The sequence below is a fragment of the Lipotes vexillifer genome, unplaced genomic scaffold (genome assembly GCF_000442215.2).
Source record: "Lipotes vexillifer unplaced genomic scaffold, Lipotes_vexillifer_v1.1 scaffold371, whole genome shotgun sequence".
Lineage (NCBI taxonomy): Eukaryota > Metazoa > Chordata > Mammalia > Artiodactyla > Lipotidae > Lipotes > Lipotes vexillifer.
The window spans coordinates 1,275,893-1,294,366 of NW_006786304.1; the positions used below are offsets into that span (position 1 = coordinate 1,275,893).

The following is an 18,474-nucleotide window of genomic DNA, read 5'->3' on the forward strand; positions in this document are numbered from 1 at the left end:
CCTCGCCCGCCCTGGGCTCCCCTCCCGCCTCCCCGAGGGCGGTGCGCCCGGACTGGGGCGCCCCCTGCGGGATTGCCAGGAGACAGACCTCAGGCGCCGGGAGCCGCAGCCCGGGGACGGGAGAGCTGGAGATGGCTGAACGAGTGAGGAGCTACAGGTGGGAGGCATTGCTGATACTAAAAGCCTCGAGGGCAGAACTCTAGGGCCCTTCCATCCAGGGGTTTTATCATCTCGACAGGAGCAGGCGAACAGCCAGAGCCCAGCAAGACTGCCGCGGAGTAAAGGAGGCTCAGAGCCGAGTGGCCTCCATGGGTCCCGATGTGTTACTATAAGAACCTGTAGGAGCTCCTCGAAACCACATTTCCCATTGGACGGACTGGAAGACTGAAGCTTCTGATAGCTGGAAATGCCCCATACTGTGTAAATGGTCAGGACCAAGGGTTGAGGGGATCAAGGCCTCTGCTCAGACCCCGCTGAGGAAACAGACCACCTTCCGGACCTAAGAGCTTCGCCTCCCGGACTCTCCACTCTCTCTAACACCTGCCGTCCAGGGACCTAGAACTACTGTGAACTCCATTTCCCAGAAGCCTCTATCCCCCTTTCCTTCCGGACCCCGTCAAAGGACTACATTTCCCAGGAGGCATGGCTCCCGAAAGCCGGAAATGAAGGGCAGCCCCGGCGTCGTAGGGGGCGGAGAGCGGAAGGCCGGTCGCGCGGCCGAAGGTAGGGGCGGGGTACTGCCGCAGAGTGGACTCCATTTCCCAGCGACCCTCCGTGCACGGCGCATGCGCAGTGTCATGGCGGCGAGCGGAAGATGGCGGCGGCGTCTGTGAAGAGGCGCTGCTGAGGGGGCGCGAGGGGGACGGAGGCCTGAGCCGCGGTGAGAGGGGGGGGCGGCGTGGGGGCCTGGGGACGAAGGGAGGAAGGACCCTGAAAGGGCAGGGGCGCTGCCGGGGGGAGTGGGGACGTTGAGAGGGCAAGGGAGCAGTGACGCTCGGGACCCCAGTTTCTTCCCCAGTTCTGGACCCTCCCGTGGCTCCCCAGTGCCCTCAGGGCAAAGTTCCAACGTGGCCCCCAAGGCGCGTCCGCCCAGCCGGCCTCGGCTCTGCCTCTTTGCTCGTTCCTCACGTCGCACAGCTGCACTGGCCTTTCGGTTCCTCAGACTCGCCATACGCCTTCCCGCCTCAGGCTTTTTGCACATGTCGTCCCCTCTGTCTGCAACATCCTTTTACTCATTCCGCCTGGCTGACTCCCATTCATTTTTCGGGTCTGGGCACCAACGTCACTTCCTCTGCGAAGCCCTCCTTTCCCGCCCTCCGTCCCGAAATCCGCCTGTTAAACGCTCTTATAGGTTCCTGTGCCTTTCCTTCATGTCACTTGGCGGGGGGTCTCGTTTGTTATTGGACCTGTATTTGTGTGGCTCTTTAGTTCTGTCTGTGACCACGAGCTCCTTGGAGGCAGGGAGGTGTGTGTTGGTCACCGACGTGTTTCCCAGCACAGCGCTGTCACGCCGAAAACTCCCAGTTAATGTTCGTTGAATGATGAAAGATTTTCGTGGGGCCACTCTGTGTATATGCGGGGAGTCGCCATATTCCCAGGTGGAAGTAGGGCGGTAGGACCGGGAGGGAAGGGGAACCAATGATTGTTGGTAATAGCAAAAGACTACAAACACCCCAGATGTTCTTTAGTAGGGAGACTGGCAGAGGAGAAAAACAGATAACAGCCACGTAATAAAATATCTATCATGCAGCTGTAAAAAGGAATGAGGGGAGGGGGGCATAAGAGGAATGAAATATAGAGAGTGGGCTCCAGCATATGTTAAGTGAAAAGCGAAATGAAAGACAGTGTTTATCATACGCTCCCTTTTTACAGAAGAAAAGGAAATATGTATATATGTTTAAAAAATAAATAAAGAAGCCAAAAAATGGAAGAGGAAGAACATGGTAAAAAGTTTGGGTGGATCAATGTGAAAGGTTCATCGTGGAAAAGTGCACTGTGTTCTGATGGGAAACAGCAGTATACTGGATTGTTGGGACAGACCGAGCAGGGAAGCAGTTCCTTTAGAGAGGCGGTCCAGCACGGCAGTGAGAAGGCTGGATTCTGCAGCCATACTGCTAGGTCTGCGTGTTACAGGTTGTGAGCCTTTGAGTGACTTTACCTCCTTGGACTTCAAATTTCCTCATCTGTAAAATAGAAATTAAAAATAGTACTTACCTTGGAATCTAGAAAAATGGTACAGATTAACCTGTTTGCAAGGCAGAAATAGAGACACAGACGTAGAGAACAAACTTATGGGCACCAAGTGGGGGGAAAGCGGGGGCGGGATGAATTGGGAGATTGGGATTGACATATACACACTAATATGTATAAAATAGATAACTAGTGAGAACCTGCTGTATAGTACAGGGAACTCCACTTTGCTGTACAGTAGAAACTGATGCAACACTGTAAAACAGCTATACCCCCATTTAAAAAAAAAAAAAAAACAGTACTTACCTCAAAGAGTTGGTGTTGTGAGGTTTAAATAAGTTACTAAGTTACTATATGTGTTAGAATTGTGTCCAGCACATATTAAATGTTCAGTAAATATTAGCTGTTATTTTTCAAGCATTCTAGAGCCAAAGGGTAGGGATACTAAGCCCAGTGATTGTTAAAGCCCTTTGGCATTCACTTAGCAGATTTTTTTTTTTTCGCGGTACGCGGGCCTCTCACTGTTGTGGCCTCTCCCGTTGCGGAGCACAGGCTCCGGACGCGCAGGCTCAGTGGCCATGGCTCACGGGCCCAGCCGCTCCGTGGCATGTGGGATCCTCCCGGACCGGGGCATGAACCCGTGTCCCCTGCATCGGCAGGCGGACTCTCAACCACTGCACCACCAGGGAAGCCCCACTCTGCAGATTTTTATGGAATACTTACTAGGTGCCAAGCTCTGTTCCGTGCTGGGGATAGAGAAAGTGAACACACATACACACACACACACACACACACACACACACACACATCTCTGCCCTCATGGAGCCCTTATAAATATGTAGTGTGTTGATAATAAATGCTATGGAGAAAAATAAAGCAACACAGATGGGGACGGAGAGGAAATGGAAATTTGAAATGCGATGGTCAGAGAAGACCTCACTGCTGGGATATTTGAGTTGAGACCTGAAGGAAATAAGGAGGGAGGGAATTGTGCCAGTCTGTGAGGGGAGGGATATCCCAGGCAGAAAGAAGAGAAGCCCTTGGAGGAGAAGGCTTGGAGGAAGGGGTATGATTGGCATGATGACAAGGAGGCCAGTGTTGCTGGAGCATGGAGAGCTGAGAGGGAAATGAGGGCAGAAGTAGAAGGGACCAGATCACATAAGGTCTTCTAGGCCTTGGTGAGGAGTTGGCTCTGACTCTAAGCAAGATGTGGGGATGATAGGCAGCAGGGAGACTAGGAAGGAGGTTGTTGGATAGTCATTCATTCAGCAGATGCCTGTTGAATAAACTACTGTGTGCAGTGTATCTCTTTTAAAAGATGCACCTTTTTCACCCTCCTCAAATTATTGTTAACAGTTTATGCAGTAGCCTTCTGAAACTAATCTACTCCTCAAAATAGTTCTGAGAGAGAAACACTGTTACCATCCCTGTTTTACAGGAGAGGCAGCTGAGACCCAGTGGTTTCTTGCCTCCGATCATTCTGTGTATACATACACAAACTTGACAAAAGTCAGTTTAATTGTATACATTCTTCTGTGATGCAACAGGCTGTCACTGTCATCTTTTCATGATGATAATACATTGAGATCCATCTTTTTTTTTTTTTTTAACTATCCCTTTTCTACTTTTGGTTTTTCCTTTCAGTTTTTTTTTCTTTTTTTAACATATACACATATTTTCCTTTCTTTTGTAAAAAGGGAGCATGCAGTAAACATTGTCTTCACTTTACTTGCTTTTACTTAAAATGTGCTAGAGCTCACTGTTTATCAGTGTATGTAGAGATTTTCCTCATTCTTTTTTTTTTTTCCTTCCCTCATTCCTTTTTATAGTTACATAGTGTTTTATTATGTGGATGTATCATAGTTTTTCGGCCAGTCTCTCTATTTGAGAACACTTGTGTTGATAATAGTCTTTTTTTTTTTTAATAAATTTTTTTATTTATTTTTGGCTGCGTTGGGTCTCGTTGCTGCACACAGGCTTTCTCTAGTTGTGGCGAGCCAGGGGTACTCTTTGTTGCGGTGCGTGGGCTTCTCATTGCTGTGGCTTCTTTTGTTATGGAGCACAGGCTCTAGGCACACGGGCTTCAGTAGTTGTGGCTCACGGGCTCTAGAGCACAGGCTCAGTAGTTGTGGCGCTCAGGCTTAGTTGCTCCATGGCATTGGGATCTTCCAGGACCAGGGCTCGAACCCATATCCCCTGCATTGGCAGGCGGATTCTTAACCACTGCACCATCAGGGAAGCCCGATAATAGTCTTTTGCTATTAGGAATAGTGCTGTATTTGATACCCTTCTTATTTGTTAATTTTGCCAGTGTGACTTTGGGACAGATGCCCAATAGTCCCCTGCCCCTGGCCTTTTAAAGCACAACTCCATAGTAATCCAGAAAATGGCAGAAATATAATTTAATTAGGCCTTCTCTGATGTATTGAGTACTTACTACATACAGGACTCTGACTGGCGCTCCTCAGAGCTATGTTTTAGAAAGCTTGCTCTGGTGTCCAGTCCAGAGTACAGCCCTGATGGAGAGACAGGAGGCACTGAGGCCAGTGCGTGGCTGCTCTGTGTTCATTTGTTCAGTCGTTCAGCAGGTGTTTGTGGTCAGCCCGTTATGTGTAAAGTACTGGAGGTGAGGCTCGGTACTCCATGAGGTACTGCCTCTGAGCTGGGAGACATCAGTCTCCCCCAGGTTGCAGCCTCATGGACATGTACAGTCTGATCCAGACTCTGGAAGGGGGAGGGGCTTCAAAAGACCCAACAAAGATCCAACAGGCTAGAAAGGAGGGTTGAACCCTTTGCAGCTAGTGAAGTAAGGTGCAGAGCTTGATCTGTCTTCTCCAGGGAGTACCAGGCAGCAGCCATGGCAGGCAGCAGTGGGGACAGCGTCACTCGCCGGAGTGTGGCATCACAGTTTTTCACACAAGAGGAGGGGCCGGGCATTGATGGCATGACCACATCAGAGAGAGTGAGTATGGAGAGAGGGGTTTGGAGTGGGGAGGCACAGGCCCTGTCTTTGGGCCATCCACCTCTAGGTGGCAGAACCCAGGGAGCGCCGTCAGGGCTGGGATGGCAAGGTGAGTACTGTCACATGCCTTTCACCTTCCTTCCAGGTGGTGGATCTCCTCAACCAGGCAGCACTGATCACCAATGATTCAAAGATCACAGTGCTCAAACAGGTGAGGGGAAGGGGGTGATGCTGGGCTAAGCAGGACAATGGGAGCCAGGATGGGAGCCTCTGGAAAAGAAGTCACTGGTAATAACACTAGTGTCCACAGTTAAGCACTTGGGATATGCCTGCCATGGTGCTCAGTGCTATTCGGCCACGCTGTCATTTAATTCTCACAAAAACTCTATGAGGCAGGGCTCTTCCCTGTTTCATAGAGAAAGAAGCAGAGTCTCAGAGCTTAAATTAGCCCAAGGTCACTCATAGCAGCTGGCTCAACTAGGACTTGAATGCTGGATTCAGACTCCAAATTCTATGCTCTTGATCCTCGTATTTGCTCTCTGCCAGGGTCCTATCCAGTGGGGAAGACATGCAGGTCACCAGACAGTGAGGACCCAGAGTGGGCAGGGATGGGATGGAGGAGCCCAGAGGGGTGTGGAACCCAGAGGGAGCTTCTGACCCAGCCTAGCGGTGGGGAGTCAGGGAGAGCTTTTTAGAAGAGGGATGTCTGAGCTGAGACCTGGATGATACGGAGAGAACCAGGCTAAGTGAGAGAGGGAGAGTGTCTTGACCAGAGGGCATAATAGCTTGTACAGAAGCAAAAGAGGGCATGGGGAATTGGGGAGGCAGGTGGAGTTCAGAGGTTGGGAGGTCAGGTTGCCTGGGTGAGGACCCCAGTTCTACTTGTTCAGCATGTGGCCTTGGGTAGTCGATTCCACCTCAGCAGTAGACTGGGGTCCTGACGGGGCCTCCCTCGTGGAGTGGTTGTCAAGGCTGTTCAGCAGTGCCTTGGGTCATAGGCAGTGAGCTTCTGTGAGAATGTTTTTGGGAAGGGCTTATTCCAAAGAGTCTGGCAGGTACAGGGGCCTCAGAAAATGTGTTCTCATTGTCATAAAATGCCTGATGAATTGTGACAGTTGAGTGGGGAGTAGAAACAGAAGGAGAGTGGAGGGAATTGCTGGGTGAGCCTCAGGAAGGTAGGAGTCCTGCAGCACTTCCCTCTTTTCTTTAGCCTCCATCTGTAACACGTACTCACGATCCACCAGGACCTGTGCCCTGTAGCATCTTATTGAAGCCTCACAACAGCCCTATAAGTTGTTGTTTATGATTCCCATTTTATAGAAGAGCCAACTGAGACTCAGGGGAAGCCATTTGCCCAGGCCATGGTAGGAGGGGCAGAGCCAGGATCTGAACTGAGCTTATCTGCTGCCTACCCCCATGCTGTTTTCTCCTACATGTTCCTATCTGCAGTGATTGGACCCTGGTTTTATATGTGTGTTCCTCCTTCCCATCCCCAATCTCCTTCCAGGTCCAGGAGCTGATCATCAACAAAGATCCCACACTACTGGACAACTTCCTGGATGTGAGTGACCGACAGGAGAGAAAGGGTGTGGGTGTAGGGATAAGGGAATGGATCCTGGTGCAACTCTGACCTACCTTCTTCCTGACCTTGGCAGGAGATCATCGCTTTCCAAGCAGACAAGTCCATTGAAGTGCGCAAGTTTGTCATCGGCTTCATCGAGGAGGCATGGTATGGGGCGGTGCAGGGAGCCCCTGGGAGCACCCCTGCTGGAGTCAGCCTCTTTGGCGCCTGGCCCTGCCCTGAGAGTCTTGCCCTCTGCTTCTCAGACCCATTCTCCCTCCCGTGCATGGTGATTCCCCAGCAAATATTTAATAAGGTCGAAATCTTGAACTCATCCACAGTTCCTCTGCTTCTCCCACACTTCACATCTGCATCGTCAGTAAGGACTGTTGGCTCTAGCTTCAAATTGTAAACAGCATCTGACAGTTTTTCAGCTACTTCCCTTGGTGTACTAAATACTTTACCTACTTTGTTATTCGATCCTCAAAATAACACTGGATTATTTGTTTGGCACATTTAACTGAAGACAACTGTGACTCAGAGAGGTGAAGTGACTTTCCTAAGGTCACACAGCCAGTATGTGGCCATGCTGGGATTTTAACCCGTGTCCATAACACCATTGCCCAAATTCTCAGTCTCCACCTTTTACTGGGAGATTTTTTTTTTTTCAGTTGAGGTATAGTTGATTTATAATATTAGTTTCAGGTATACAACATAGTGATTCAGATTTTTTATACATTATATTCTACTTAAAGTTATTGTAAAATATTGGCTATATTCCCTGTGGTGTAAATATATCCTTGTAGTTTATTTATTTTATGCATAGTAGTTTGTACCTCTTAATCCCCCTATCCCTATCTTGCCCCTTCTCCCTTCCCTCTCCCCATTGGTAACCACTAGTTTTGTCTTTTTTTTTTTTTTTTAAGGTATAGTTGATTTACAATATTATATTAATTTCAGGTGTACAACATAGTGATTCAAAATTTTTATAGATTATTACTGGGACAATTTGTGGTAAGTTTTCTGAGTTTGCCAAAAAACTTTTTGTTCGACAGATATGTATCGCATAACTGCTATGTGCCAGGCATTTGTGTCAGACTGTAGAACTGTAACAGTGAATAAAAACAGGTGTCTTTCCTGCCTTCATGTAGCTGATGGGTGATTTTCATATTTTTGACTGATTAGCTTAATAATTAAATTCAGATTGTAATGTGTTATGAAAATACACATTCTGAGCTCTAGGTGTAGCCTTGAATTTTTTCATTCACTGAATAAATATTTATTGAAGGCCTTTCATTTTTTCCTTCAACAAAAAATGAGACTGCTAGTACTCAGACTAGAAAGGGTCCCCCACTTTCAGAGCCCTCAGACTTAGGTAAACAAATTAGTAAACAAAACCTGTGATTACATAAAGCAGAGTGCTTTAAAGTAATAATGGCTAATATCTATTGAATGCTTTCTATGCTTTTCTAAGAACTTTACATTTGTTGTTGCAGTTTTCACAGCAAGCCTTGAGGTAGGAACTGTTCTAAAAGACACAGTTGCTTATCCAGATTTACAGTTGTCTGGCTCTGCTGCACCTCATGTGAACAGCAGGGCCCTAATAATGCAGAACAGTGGGGGTTACAGGACCAACCTAGACAGCGTTTGGGGTCAGCTCTGTCTGAAGGTGCCAGGCATTGTTGTCAGCTTCCAGATGTGCTGGCAAACAAGACAGGTGTCCACCTCCATTCCAATCTCCTGACACACTGACCCTGATTTCCCTTTCCTTGTGGACCCCAGGCTCCCATCACCTGCCCAAAGACCACCTTGATCTTGCCCTTTTTTCTCCATCCCCTAGCAAGCGAGACATTGAGTTACTGCTGAAACTGATCGCGAATCTCAACATGCTCTTGAGAGATGAGAATGTGAATGTGGTGAAGAAGGCCATCCTCACCATGACCCAGCTCTACAAGGTGGCCCTGCAGGTAAGAGCTCCCTCCCCACCTGGGGCTATCCCAGCCTGACAGGTCTCATTTACAGACTCATCTTTTAGAGTTCAAAACCAGCATCAGGGGCTTCCCTGGTGGCGCAGTGGTTGAGAGTCCACCTGCCGATGCAGGGGACACGGGATCGTGCCCCAGTCTGGGAAGATCCCACATGCCACGGAGCAGCTGGACCCGTGAGCCATGGCTGCTGAGCCTGCGCGTCCGGAGCCTGTGCTCCACAACGGGAGAGGCCACAACAGTGAGAGGCCCGCGTACTGCAAAAAAAAAAACAAAAAAATACCCCCAAAAAACAGCATCAGATCAGATTCGTTATGAGCAAGACGTGCTGTTGATCTTTAGGAAAAGACAACAAAGGGGTTCTAATGTCTAATGGTCAGGGAGTTGCCGTTAACCCATCCTTCCATCCATCTGTCCATTCATTTGTGCATTCAACAAACATTCCCTGAGTACCTCCTTTGTGACCAGGATGGGCCAGCCAGGTCCACACTGTTAATGTGATGTACATTAACATTAATGAAAGGAATGAATCCATTTAATCTCTGCCACCACCTTGTGAGGTTGGCACTGTTGTTCCTCTGGCTTCCTTAAGATCTGAGTCTTCATCACTCTGGGTTGTCACTATCTGTGAACCTCGTGAGGGCAGGACCAGACCTGGCTTGGTCACCACTGGGTCCTGTCCCCAGCATCACCTAGCATGGGGCCAGAGACAGTGGTAACTCAGTGAACATTTCCCCAATGAATGTATTCATCATCATTTATGGACCTCTGGGAGTTGGTGGAGTTGGTGATTGATGTCTTTTCCCCATCTGTCTGTCCGTCCATCCCTCCCTGGCCCACTCGCAGTGGATGGTGAAGTCACGGGTGATCAGCGAGCTCCAGGAAGCCTGCTGGGATATGGTGTCTGCCATGGCTGGGGACATCATCCTGCTGTTGGACTCTGACAATGACGGCATCCGTACCCACGCCATCAAGTTTGTGGAGGGCCTCATTGTCACCCTGTCGCCCCGCATGGCCGACTCGGAGGTGCCTCGACGCCAAGAGCACGACATCAGCCTGGACCGCATCCCTCGTGACCATCCCTATATCCAGTACAGTGAGTGCCACCTATCAGCTGGTGCCATTTGTCAGTCACTGCACTGGCTCCCTTCCTCCTCCTCCTCCCCCTCACCCCCTTTTTCCTTGGTTTTTCATTTCTGGAGTCAGTTTAAAACAGTGCTTAAGAGCCCTGATGCTAGGTTCAAATCTCAGTGTTACCACTTACTCATGTGAGCTTGGGCAAGTTACTCCTCTCTGAACTTTATCTTCTTTTTGTGAAAGGGAGGTGATAGTAGTACCCCTTTCACAGGTTTGTTGGGAGGTTCCATGAAGACATGAGCACTTAGTAGTAAATACTAGCTAGTTTTACAGTTTTTCTAATTGCAAATTATAGAAGTAGTAGATGCACGTTACTGAAATGTCCAGCAATAAATATAGAGGTGCATAAAGGGAGAATACCCCCTCCCCCAGTACTGCTTACCAGAGATGAATACTACTAAGAGTATTGTTTTCTTTCAGACCTTTTCTATGCAAAGATATTCATGTGTATATATTCATAGTTTCTGTGTCTGTTGGCCTTGTTTTTACAGAAAACAGGGCCATGCTTTATACTTTCAACTGAGAGGCACTAGATTGTGTTTGAATCTCTGCTCTACCATTGAGCAACTGACCTATTCTCTCTGATCCTGTTTCTTCATTGGTAAATTGGGGGTCATTATTATGGCATCGACTTTAGGGTGTAGGTATGAGCATTTGGTGAGTTAACGTGGCTGGCATAGTAAGCATTACACAAAAATTAGCTCTTCTTATATGTTGTTTGACAATCTTTTTTAAAAAAATAATTAATTAATTTGTTATTTTTGCTGTGTTGGGTCTTCATTGCTGCATGCGGGCTTTCTCTAGTTGCGTCGAGTTGGGGCTACTCTTCGTTGCGGTGTGCGGGCTTCTCATTGCGGCAGCTTCCCTTGTTGCAGAGCACGGGCTCTAGGTGCACAGGCTTCAGTAGTTGTGGCATGCGGGCTCAGTAGTTGTGGCTCGCGGGCTCTAGAGCACAGGCTCAGTAGTTGTGACACACGGGCTTAGTTGCTCCACGACATGTGGGGTCTTCCTAGACCAGGGCTCGAACCGGTGTCACCTGCGTTGGCAGGCGGATTCTTAACCACTGTGCCACCAGGGAAGTCCCTTGACAACCTTCTGAACTCAACAAAATTACCTCGTTACATCTTTTCCTAACAATATCATGTTCAGATGCTACAAAATATTCCACAGTATGGTTACATCACATTCTATTTTTTATTCACTATTTCAGGTAATGTGGCATCCAGTATGTTTGTGTAAGAAATGTCAAGATATATTTCACAGTTGTTAAGAGGTAACTTTTGGTGACTGGATCAAGGAGCGTGGTGATAAAAAGAACTTTCAGTTCTTTGTCTGTGTGTGTACAGACATATACATATTCAAAGTTTTACATCAATGTAGTTCAGACAGTCAGTTTCCTTATAGTTGGATTTTTTTTTTTTTTTTTTTTTTTTTTTTTGTGGTACATGGGCCTCTCACCGTTGTGGCCTCTCCCGCTGCGGAGCACAGGCTCCGGACGCGCAGGCTTAGCGGCCACGGCTCACGGGCCCAGCCGCTCCGCGGCATGCGTTATCCTCCCAGACCGGGGCACGAACCCGCGTCCCCTGCATCGGCAGGCGGACTCTCAACCACTGCACCACCAGGGAAGCCCTAGTTGGATATTTTAAATTATTTCTACTTTTTCACTATTGCAAGCCCATGCTTTGAGCATCAGCTCTAAATTTTTATACTCATTAATAGTCTTATAGTCAGACGCATCAGCCACTAAATTTTCTGTGTTTTTTCAGCCATTCACAGCCATCCATGTATGAGGATCTTTCTCCTTTTGGTCCCAAAGGCTGCTCTCTCGGGAGGCCACGGAGAAAGGGCCCTACTAACTGCTTCTCTTCTCTGCCTCATTAGATGTGCTGTGGGAAGAAGGCAAGGCAGCCTTAGAGCAGTTGCTCAAGTTCATGGTGCACCCCGCTATCTCCTCCATCAACCTGACCACAGCCCTGGGCTCCCTCGCCAATATTGCCCGCCAGAGGCCCATGTTCATGTCTGAGGTGATTCAGGCCTATGAAACCCTGCACGGTAAGTTGGTCCCCTCCTTCTCCCCTTCCCCTGTCCACAGACCAGTCTCCTCTTTTCTGAGGAAATGTGAGCTAGGTAGTGGGCCCATAAGGGATTCATCATCAATCTAGTAGATTGTGGACACAGGGAAGGATTCTCTAGGTTAGACATGTATATTTCGGTGGTTGCATGTGACAGAAACTTGGTTCAAAGCTGATTTTAATATTGAGGTATGTGTGGGTGAAATGACCTGGTTGGCGTCTGTGAAGTACTTTAAAATACTCCAGCTCTTCCCTTCTTTCTCCCAAAAAGCAGTGAGGATCAATGTGCCAAGATCAGCAAAATATTGATGGGTACATGGTGATTCATTATACTGTTTTCTCTACTTTTGTGCATGTGTGAAAACTGGAAAGTCTGGGGTTGAGGCATGAGTGTATGCAGATCATGAATCCCTCTCCCATCTCCTGGCTCTTGTGTGTCTCTTTCCTTGGGGTAGCAAAGATGGCCCCCAGTTGTTACAGGCTTCCATTCCATCTCCTTGGCAACCCCATGGGGAAGAGAATGTCTCTTCCCAATCATTCCAGCAAAGGTCCAAGGGCTCATTGTTTCTGATTGGCCAAGAAGATATTGTGAGCCTATCTCTGAACCAGTCACAATGGCCAGGAGATTGCAGTGTTCTTACTGGCCCTGAGTCTCTTGCCCACTTGGACTGAGAATGGAGCCGAGGTGGTTCCCTCAAAGGAAAATGGGAGTGTTGTTAGCTGAGCAAGTGGGAAGGGATGCTGGACAGGAAAGATTGCAGGCATCCTCTTTCTCTCTGGAACAGCAGAGGCTTACTTGTCAAGGTGATTGTTAGACATTAGAAAGTCATTCTGGTGTCAGGGACCAACGATGAACACTTGTGGCAGTTCGGTTGGGACATTCTGGAGGTGATTATAGCCTTCCCCAGGGCAAGCATGTTGGAATTTCCAGACCAGAGATGGAGGGAGATGAGACTATGTTTAATGAAAGGGAGGGTGAGTTTTCTCGTTGTTTTAAGGTTGACTAATACTGAAGGAGACCTCTCAAGTGTTTTGAGTATCAGCTTGTACAGGGGGAAGGCCATACATTAGATCTGAGAGCAAAGGAACTTTTCTAGGAGATGTCCGCCACCACTGCCCAAGCTGGGACTTGGGAAGTGAGGGTGGCAGGACCCCATGAGCTCTGTCCACAATGCGAAGTTCTTGCTACTTTCCTCACAGCCAACCTGCCCCCAACGCTGGCCAAATCTCAGGTGAGCAGCGTGCGTAAGAACCTCAAGTTGCACCTGTTGAGTGTGCTGAAGCACCCAGCCTCCTTGGAGTTCCAGGCTCAGATCACCACCCTGCTGGTAGACCTGGGCACACCTCAGGCTGAGATCGCCCGCAACATGCCCAGCGGCAAGGATGCCCGCAAGCGGCCCCGAGACGACTCAGATTCCACGCTCAAGAAGATGAAGCTTGGTGAGCTGAGGAGCTGAATCAGGCCTGGCAGGAGGTGGTGGCAGGGACTGACCATGTTTGAAATGTCTAATTATTTACAGGAAACTGTAAGCTAAATTTACATTATAAATTATGTTTTATAAGTATGGTGACATATGATAAGTGATATCAAAGTAAAATTACTGAAGAATGTAATACACTTACAAGTAATTATGAGTTACTTAAGTTATACAGGAAGGAATAAAATGAAAATAGTCTCTCTTTCATCCCTCACCCCAAAAGTAACCACTCCACAAGTATTAACACTTAGATTTTCTTTCAGAAATGCCTTATATGTGTTATATGTGTAGAGTTCTCCTTTCCTGTGTTTCATTTATAAATCGAGTCTTTTTGAAGTAATTTTTTTTTTTTTTTGGCTGTGCCACGTGGCATGTAGGATCTCCGTTCCGAAACCAGGGATCGAACCCACACGCCCTGCAGTGGAATTGCGGAGTCTTAACCACTGGACCACCAGGGAAGTCCCTGAAGTAATTTTTTAATGGTTGTATTATTTATCAATAGTGTTGACCATGGCAACCTTCCTTACTGTAAAAAAAAAAATCTTTTTTAAGTGATTGTTTGTTTCTAGAACATTTATGAAAGAATCGAGTTCTGGATTTCCCTGGTGGTCCAGTTGTTGAGACTCTGTGCTTCCACTGCAGGGGGTGTAGGTTCGATCCCTGGTTAGGGAATTGGGATTCCATGACGCAGCCAAAAAAAAAAAAGAATCAAGTTTTGTTTTCGTTTTTTTTTTTTTCACTTTGAAAAATAACTTATTTTGATATAAGGAGTGAGGTAGGGATCTATTTTTCTCCCCCTAATTAAGCACACAAAGCAGAGCGTTCTGTACCTTATTTGTTTAGGAATTATCTTGGAGTTTTTCCTATATGTGCACATGGAGATCTGCTGCATCCTTGTAATGGTGGCATAATAGTCTATAGGGTACATGGACCACTTTAACCAGTCCCCCTGTTGGTGGACATTTCATTTGTGTTCATTTTTATAAAGTATGAAGATTGCTGTAGTGCACAGTCTTGCATGCGTGTCAAGTCATGAGACAAGTTCCCAGTAGTGGGATTGATGGGGCAGAGAGCTTATATATTTATTTTTTGCCAACCAATTTTATTTTTCTATTACTTTAAACTTTTCATTTTGAAATAATTTCGAACTTGCAGATAAGTTACAAGAATAATACCAAACACTCCTGTGTACCCTTCACAAGGTGGGGATCACACATTCCATTTAGTTGTCACATGCCTTGAGTCTCCCAGATCGTTTCCTCAGCCTTCTTCTGTTTCATGACCTTGACGTTGTGAAGAGTCCAGGGCAGCTGTCTGGTAGAATGTCCCTCCTCTTGGGTTTGTCTGCTCTTGCCTCCTGATAGGATTCAGGTTCTGCACTTTTGGCACGAGCACTGCAGAAGTGATGCCGCTACCTCCTCTGTGTGTTGTGAGGAGGCACATGATGTCAGTTTGTCTCATCATTGGTGATGGGAATTTGATCTCTTGGTCGAAGTGATGACTGCTGGGTTTCTCTAGTGTAAAGTACCCTTTTTCCCTTTGTAAATAATAAGCTGAGAAGAGATAGTTAAAACTATGTAAAATACTAGTTCTGCTTCACACTGTGTGTGGTTTTGGCATCCATTAATGATTGTTGCCTGCATCTATTATTACTGTAATGGTTATAAAAAGGTTTCTTTCTACATTTATTACTTGGCATTTTGCTATAAGGAAGAGCTTTCTTTTCTTCTCCCTACTTTATTATTTGTGTGGACTTCTGGATTCTTATTTATTCTCTGGGTTATAATCCATTATTGTTGTTATTCATTTTGTTACTCAAATTGCCTTATATTTAGTAGCAGGAGCCTTTGAGCTGGCTCCTGTGTCCCTTTAATGTGTCCTGTAAGTTTTTTTGAGCATTTCTTACTTTCTGGCATAACAAGGTGTTCTAGACTCATCGTGAACTTTCCTTACCCCAGCCTTCAATCAGCCATTTCTTTAAGGAGCCCTGGTTTCTTTCCTTTTCTTTCTTTCTTTCTTTTTTTTTTCTGGTTTCTTTTAAGTAGGGAATAGTTTCAGAAACCAAGATCTGAGCCTTGGATGTGTCCATTACTGCTGGGTGCATTTAAATTCTTTTTTTTTTGGCCGCACTGTGAGGCATGCGGGATCCCAGTTGCCCGACCAGGGATCGAACCCATGTCTCCTGCAGTGGAAGCTCAGAGTACTAACCACTGGCCTGCCAGGGAAGTCCCTAAATTCTTGATAGCAGTTTTCCAAAAAATCGCACCAGCGTATACAACCCCAGCAGTGTGCGAGTGCCAGTTACCCCATTCTTACCAGCCCTGGATATTTGTTAACTCTCTGGGTATAAATGGTATCCTAGGTCTCAGCTTGCTTTTTGGCATGTGTTGGAGTCAGGCTGCATATTGTTTTACATTTATTAGCTACTTGCATTTCTGTGAAGTGCCCGTTCTATTGTGTTGGTCAGCCTTTTGTAACTGAATTGTATGTGCCCTTGGTTAATGCAGGGTATCAACTCTTTGTTACATGTGTCACAAACTTGAAGAGACTGCATAACATTTCATCATATTTTTGCCTTAATCTACTTAAATCGTTACTCTATTGAACATTCTGGCTTTTCCACTCTTATAAATACAGCTTCAAGGAATGTCTTTGCACACAAAGCCTTTTCTCTAAGGTTCACGTTAGTTTTTTCCCTTGAGCTAGAACCGCTGTGCTTGTAGTCACCCAGCCTGTTATTGATAGAAGTTGTGTGCTATATCTCTGTACAGTCAGTGTTGCAGTGAATTCTCTGTACATCTTACCTTAGCTATATCTGTAAGTTTTTAGGGTAGATATTTAAAAGTGGAATTGCTGTGTTGAAGAGGTGTGCACATTTAAAATATTGACCTACTATCAAACTGCCCTTTCAAAAGGCGACACCAGTTTACATTGCCACAGTTCACACCCCTATTAACAACTGTCACTACTAACCTTTTTATTTTTTGTCAATCATATAGGCAGATTTGCTGTCTCATTAGGATGTTTTTACATTTTCCTGATTCCTGGTGAGGTTGAGCACTGTTTCAAATGTAGGTGTTTTTAAACAATAAAGCTCTGTGAACTTATTACTTAACCTTTTTGTCTTTTGGAGCTTAGTGTGATCAGCCAGGCTGGTATGGCTTATTCCCATTTCCCAGATGAAGAGAACTGAGGCCTAGAGAGAGGCAGGTAGTTCCCCAAGGTCATACGGCACAAAGGTCTTCATCTGCTGCACTGCTCCTATTTGCTGAGGCTGCCTGGGGGCAGGGACCACTGGGGGTGCCTGGGAGGAGGGGAGGGCTGCTGCCCTCTCTAGAGCCATCATCTTGTCTCCTTCTCTATCCCAGAGCCCAACCTGGGGGAAGACGACGAGGACAAGGACTTGGAGCCAGGCCCCTCAGCGACCTCGAAGGCCTCAGCCCAGATCTCAGGCCAGTCAGACACAGATATCACAGCCGAGTTCCTACAGCCTCTGCTGACACCTGACAATGTGGCCAATCTGGTGAGGATGGGTGGGGGCCGTTTCCCACCAGGCAGGAGGAAGGGTCTCTAGTCTTTTCTCTGCCCCTCTGCTCTACACTGCCCACCCTTTCCAGATGACATCAGACCTGAAACACTTTTCCGTTTTCAGTGTTGGGAGGGTGCGGTCCAGTGGGCCTTCCTCACTTTGGATGGACCTCTTCTTGCATGATCTTTATGTCTTCAGGAGGTTACTTGGCACTGCCCCCCCATCCCCCTTTGGGTTTTCTGAGTCTCCATCTAGACCCACATACTCGCACTCCTCTCCTTTGCAGGGAGGGTCTGTTAACTGGAGAGTGAGCCCCATGACTTGTTTGCTAAGTGGTGTAGGATTGGCATCGGTGGGGTGGGATGACCAGTGTTTTCTTTGGATTTCCAAAGATGACCTGCTTCAAAGTGAAAGAACCACTGGTTTGAGTTGATGAGGGGAGCTGGAGTGGTGGGGTGTCTCACATCAGTCCTCTGGCTGTAGCAGCACCGAGACCTTTCTGTTGGGTGCTCATGGAGAATAAATACCTCTTCCCATGCTCAACAGCAATCACCATCAGCTTTCCCTTCTCTCTGCCTAGAGCCTCCAAGGGGCTTAGTTGTTGGGTGATTGGGGTGGCGAGGAGTTTTCTCTCCAGCTCAGATCTCTTTGGTGAGCTCTGGGCCTGGATGTGCGGCCACCTCCTGCATCTTTCTCTCCTTGGGTGTTTCACAGGCACCTCAGACTGAACATTTCAAAACTAAACTTGTGAAATGTCTCCCCCGACTCTTCTACAGGCCCGTGGCCCGTCCTGTGTTCTTGGCACACGTGCCTCTCGTCCCCACGCCAGAAACTTGGGAGTTAAACTCTTTGCCTCCCCCTCAGCCCGAGTCTTTCCCCTCTTCTCCATTCCCCATGGCCCATGCCCTGTCCAGGCCCCGCCCTTTTCACACAGAGAACTACCTGCTTGTTCCCTGGCTCTGCCTTCCACTCTCCCTGTGGCAGGCAGAGGCATCTTTGTAAAGTACAAGTCATGATGCTCCCCTGCTCAGATCCCTGCCAAGGCTTTGTTTCCTTCCAGATAAAACTTAAATTCAACTTGCCTTAGACCCTGTCTGATTTGGCTTCCATTAACTTGTTGTACCTTGTCTATCCCTGTCACACTCCGGGAAATTGTCTTTTTCAGATTATCAGCATGAAGTTCATAAGATTCTTTTATTTTTATAATACCTGCTGTCTCTGTAGTAATGTGCCACTTTTTTGTCCTTAATACTGTGTCCTTCCTCTTTTTTTGTTTATTCTTGCTGTAGATTTGGTTGGTTTCAGTCATTTCAAAGGACTGGCTGTTAAGTTTTGTTGATAATCTTTTGTAACCTTTTCTGTTTTATTTCTGCTGTCTTTATTTCTTTCATGTTACTGTGAATGTTTTTCCCCAAGGTTAAATGCTTGGCTTATTAGTTTTCAGTTTTCTTTTCCAGTGTAAGCATTTAAGGATCTGATTTTCCATCTAAGTACCGTTGTAGCTGCATCTTACACATTTTGATTTGTAGTTATTTCATTATCTTTCTGTTCTATTATTAT

The 18,474-nt window shown here is 46.9% G+C and overlaps 1 protein-coding gene across 1 annotated transcript in view; it reads left to right on the plus strand.

Moving 5' to 3' along the window:
- Window positions 1-5,045: 5,045 nt before the first annotated feature.
- The window catches only part of SYMPK (symplekin scaffold protein), a 34,188-nt gene continuing 20,759 nt past the window's right edge, over window positions 5,046-18,474 (plus strand). Inside the window, exons 1-9 of the mRNA XM_007458507.1 lie at window positions 5,046-5,152; window positions 5,298-5,363; window positions 6,660-6,713; window positions 6,808-6,881; window positions 8,554-8,680; window positions 9,545-9,794; window positions 11,717-11,887; window positions 13,108-13,347; window positions 16,754-16,908. Of these exons, the coding sequence (XP_007458569.1) occupies window positions 5,048-5,152; window positions 5,298-5,363; window positions 6,660-6,713; window positions 6,808-6,881; window positions 8,554-8,680; window positions 9,545-9,794; window positions 11,717-11,887; window positions 13,108-13,347; window positions 16,754-16,908 (1,242 nt within the window). The 5' untranslated portion in view covers window positions 5,046-5,047. The remainder of the gene's footprint in view (window positions 5,153-5,297; window positions 5,364-6,659; window positions 6,714-6,807; window positions 6,882-8,553; window positions 8,681-9,544; window positions 9,795-11,716; window positions 11,888-13,107; window positions 13,348-16,753; window positions 16,909-18,474) is intronic.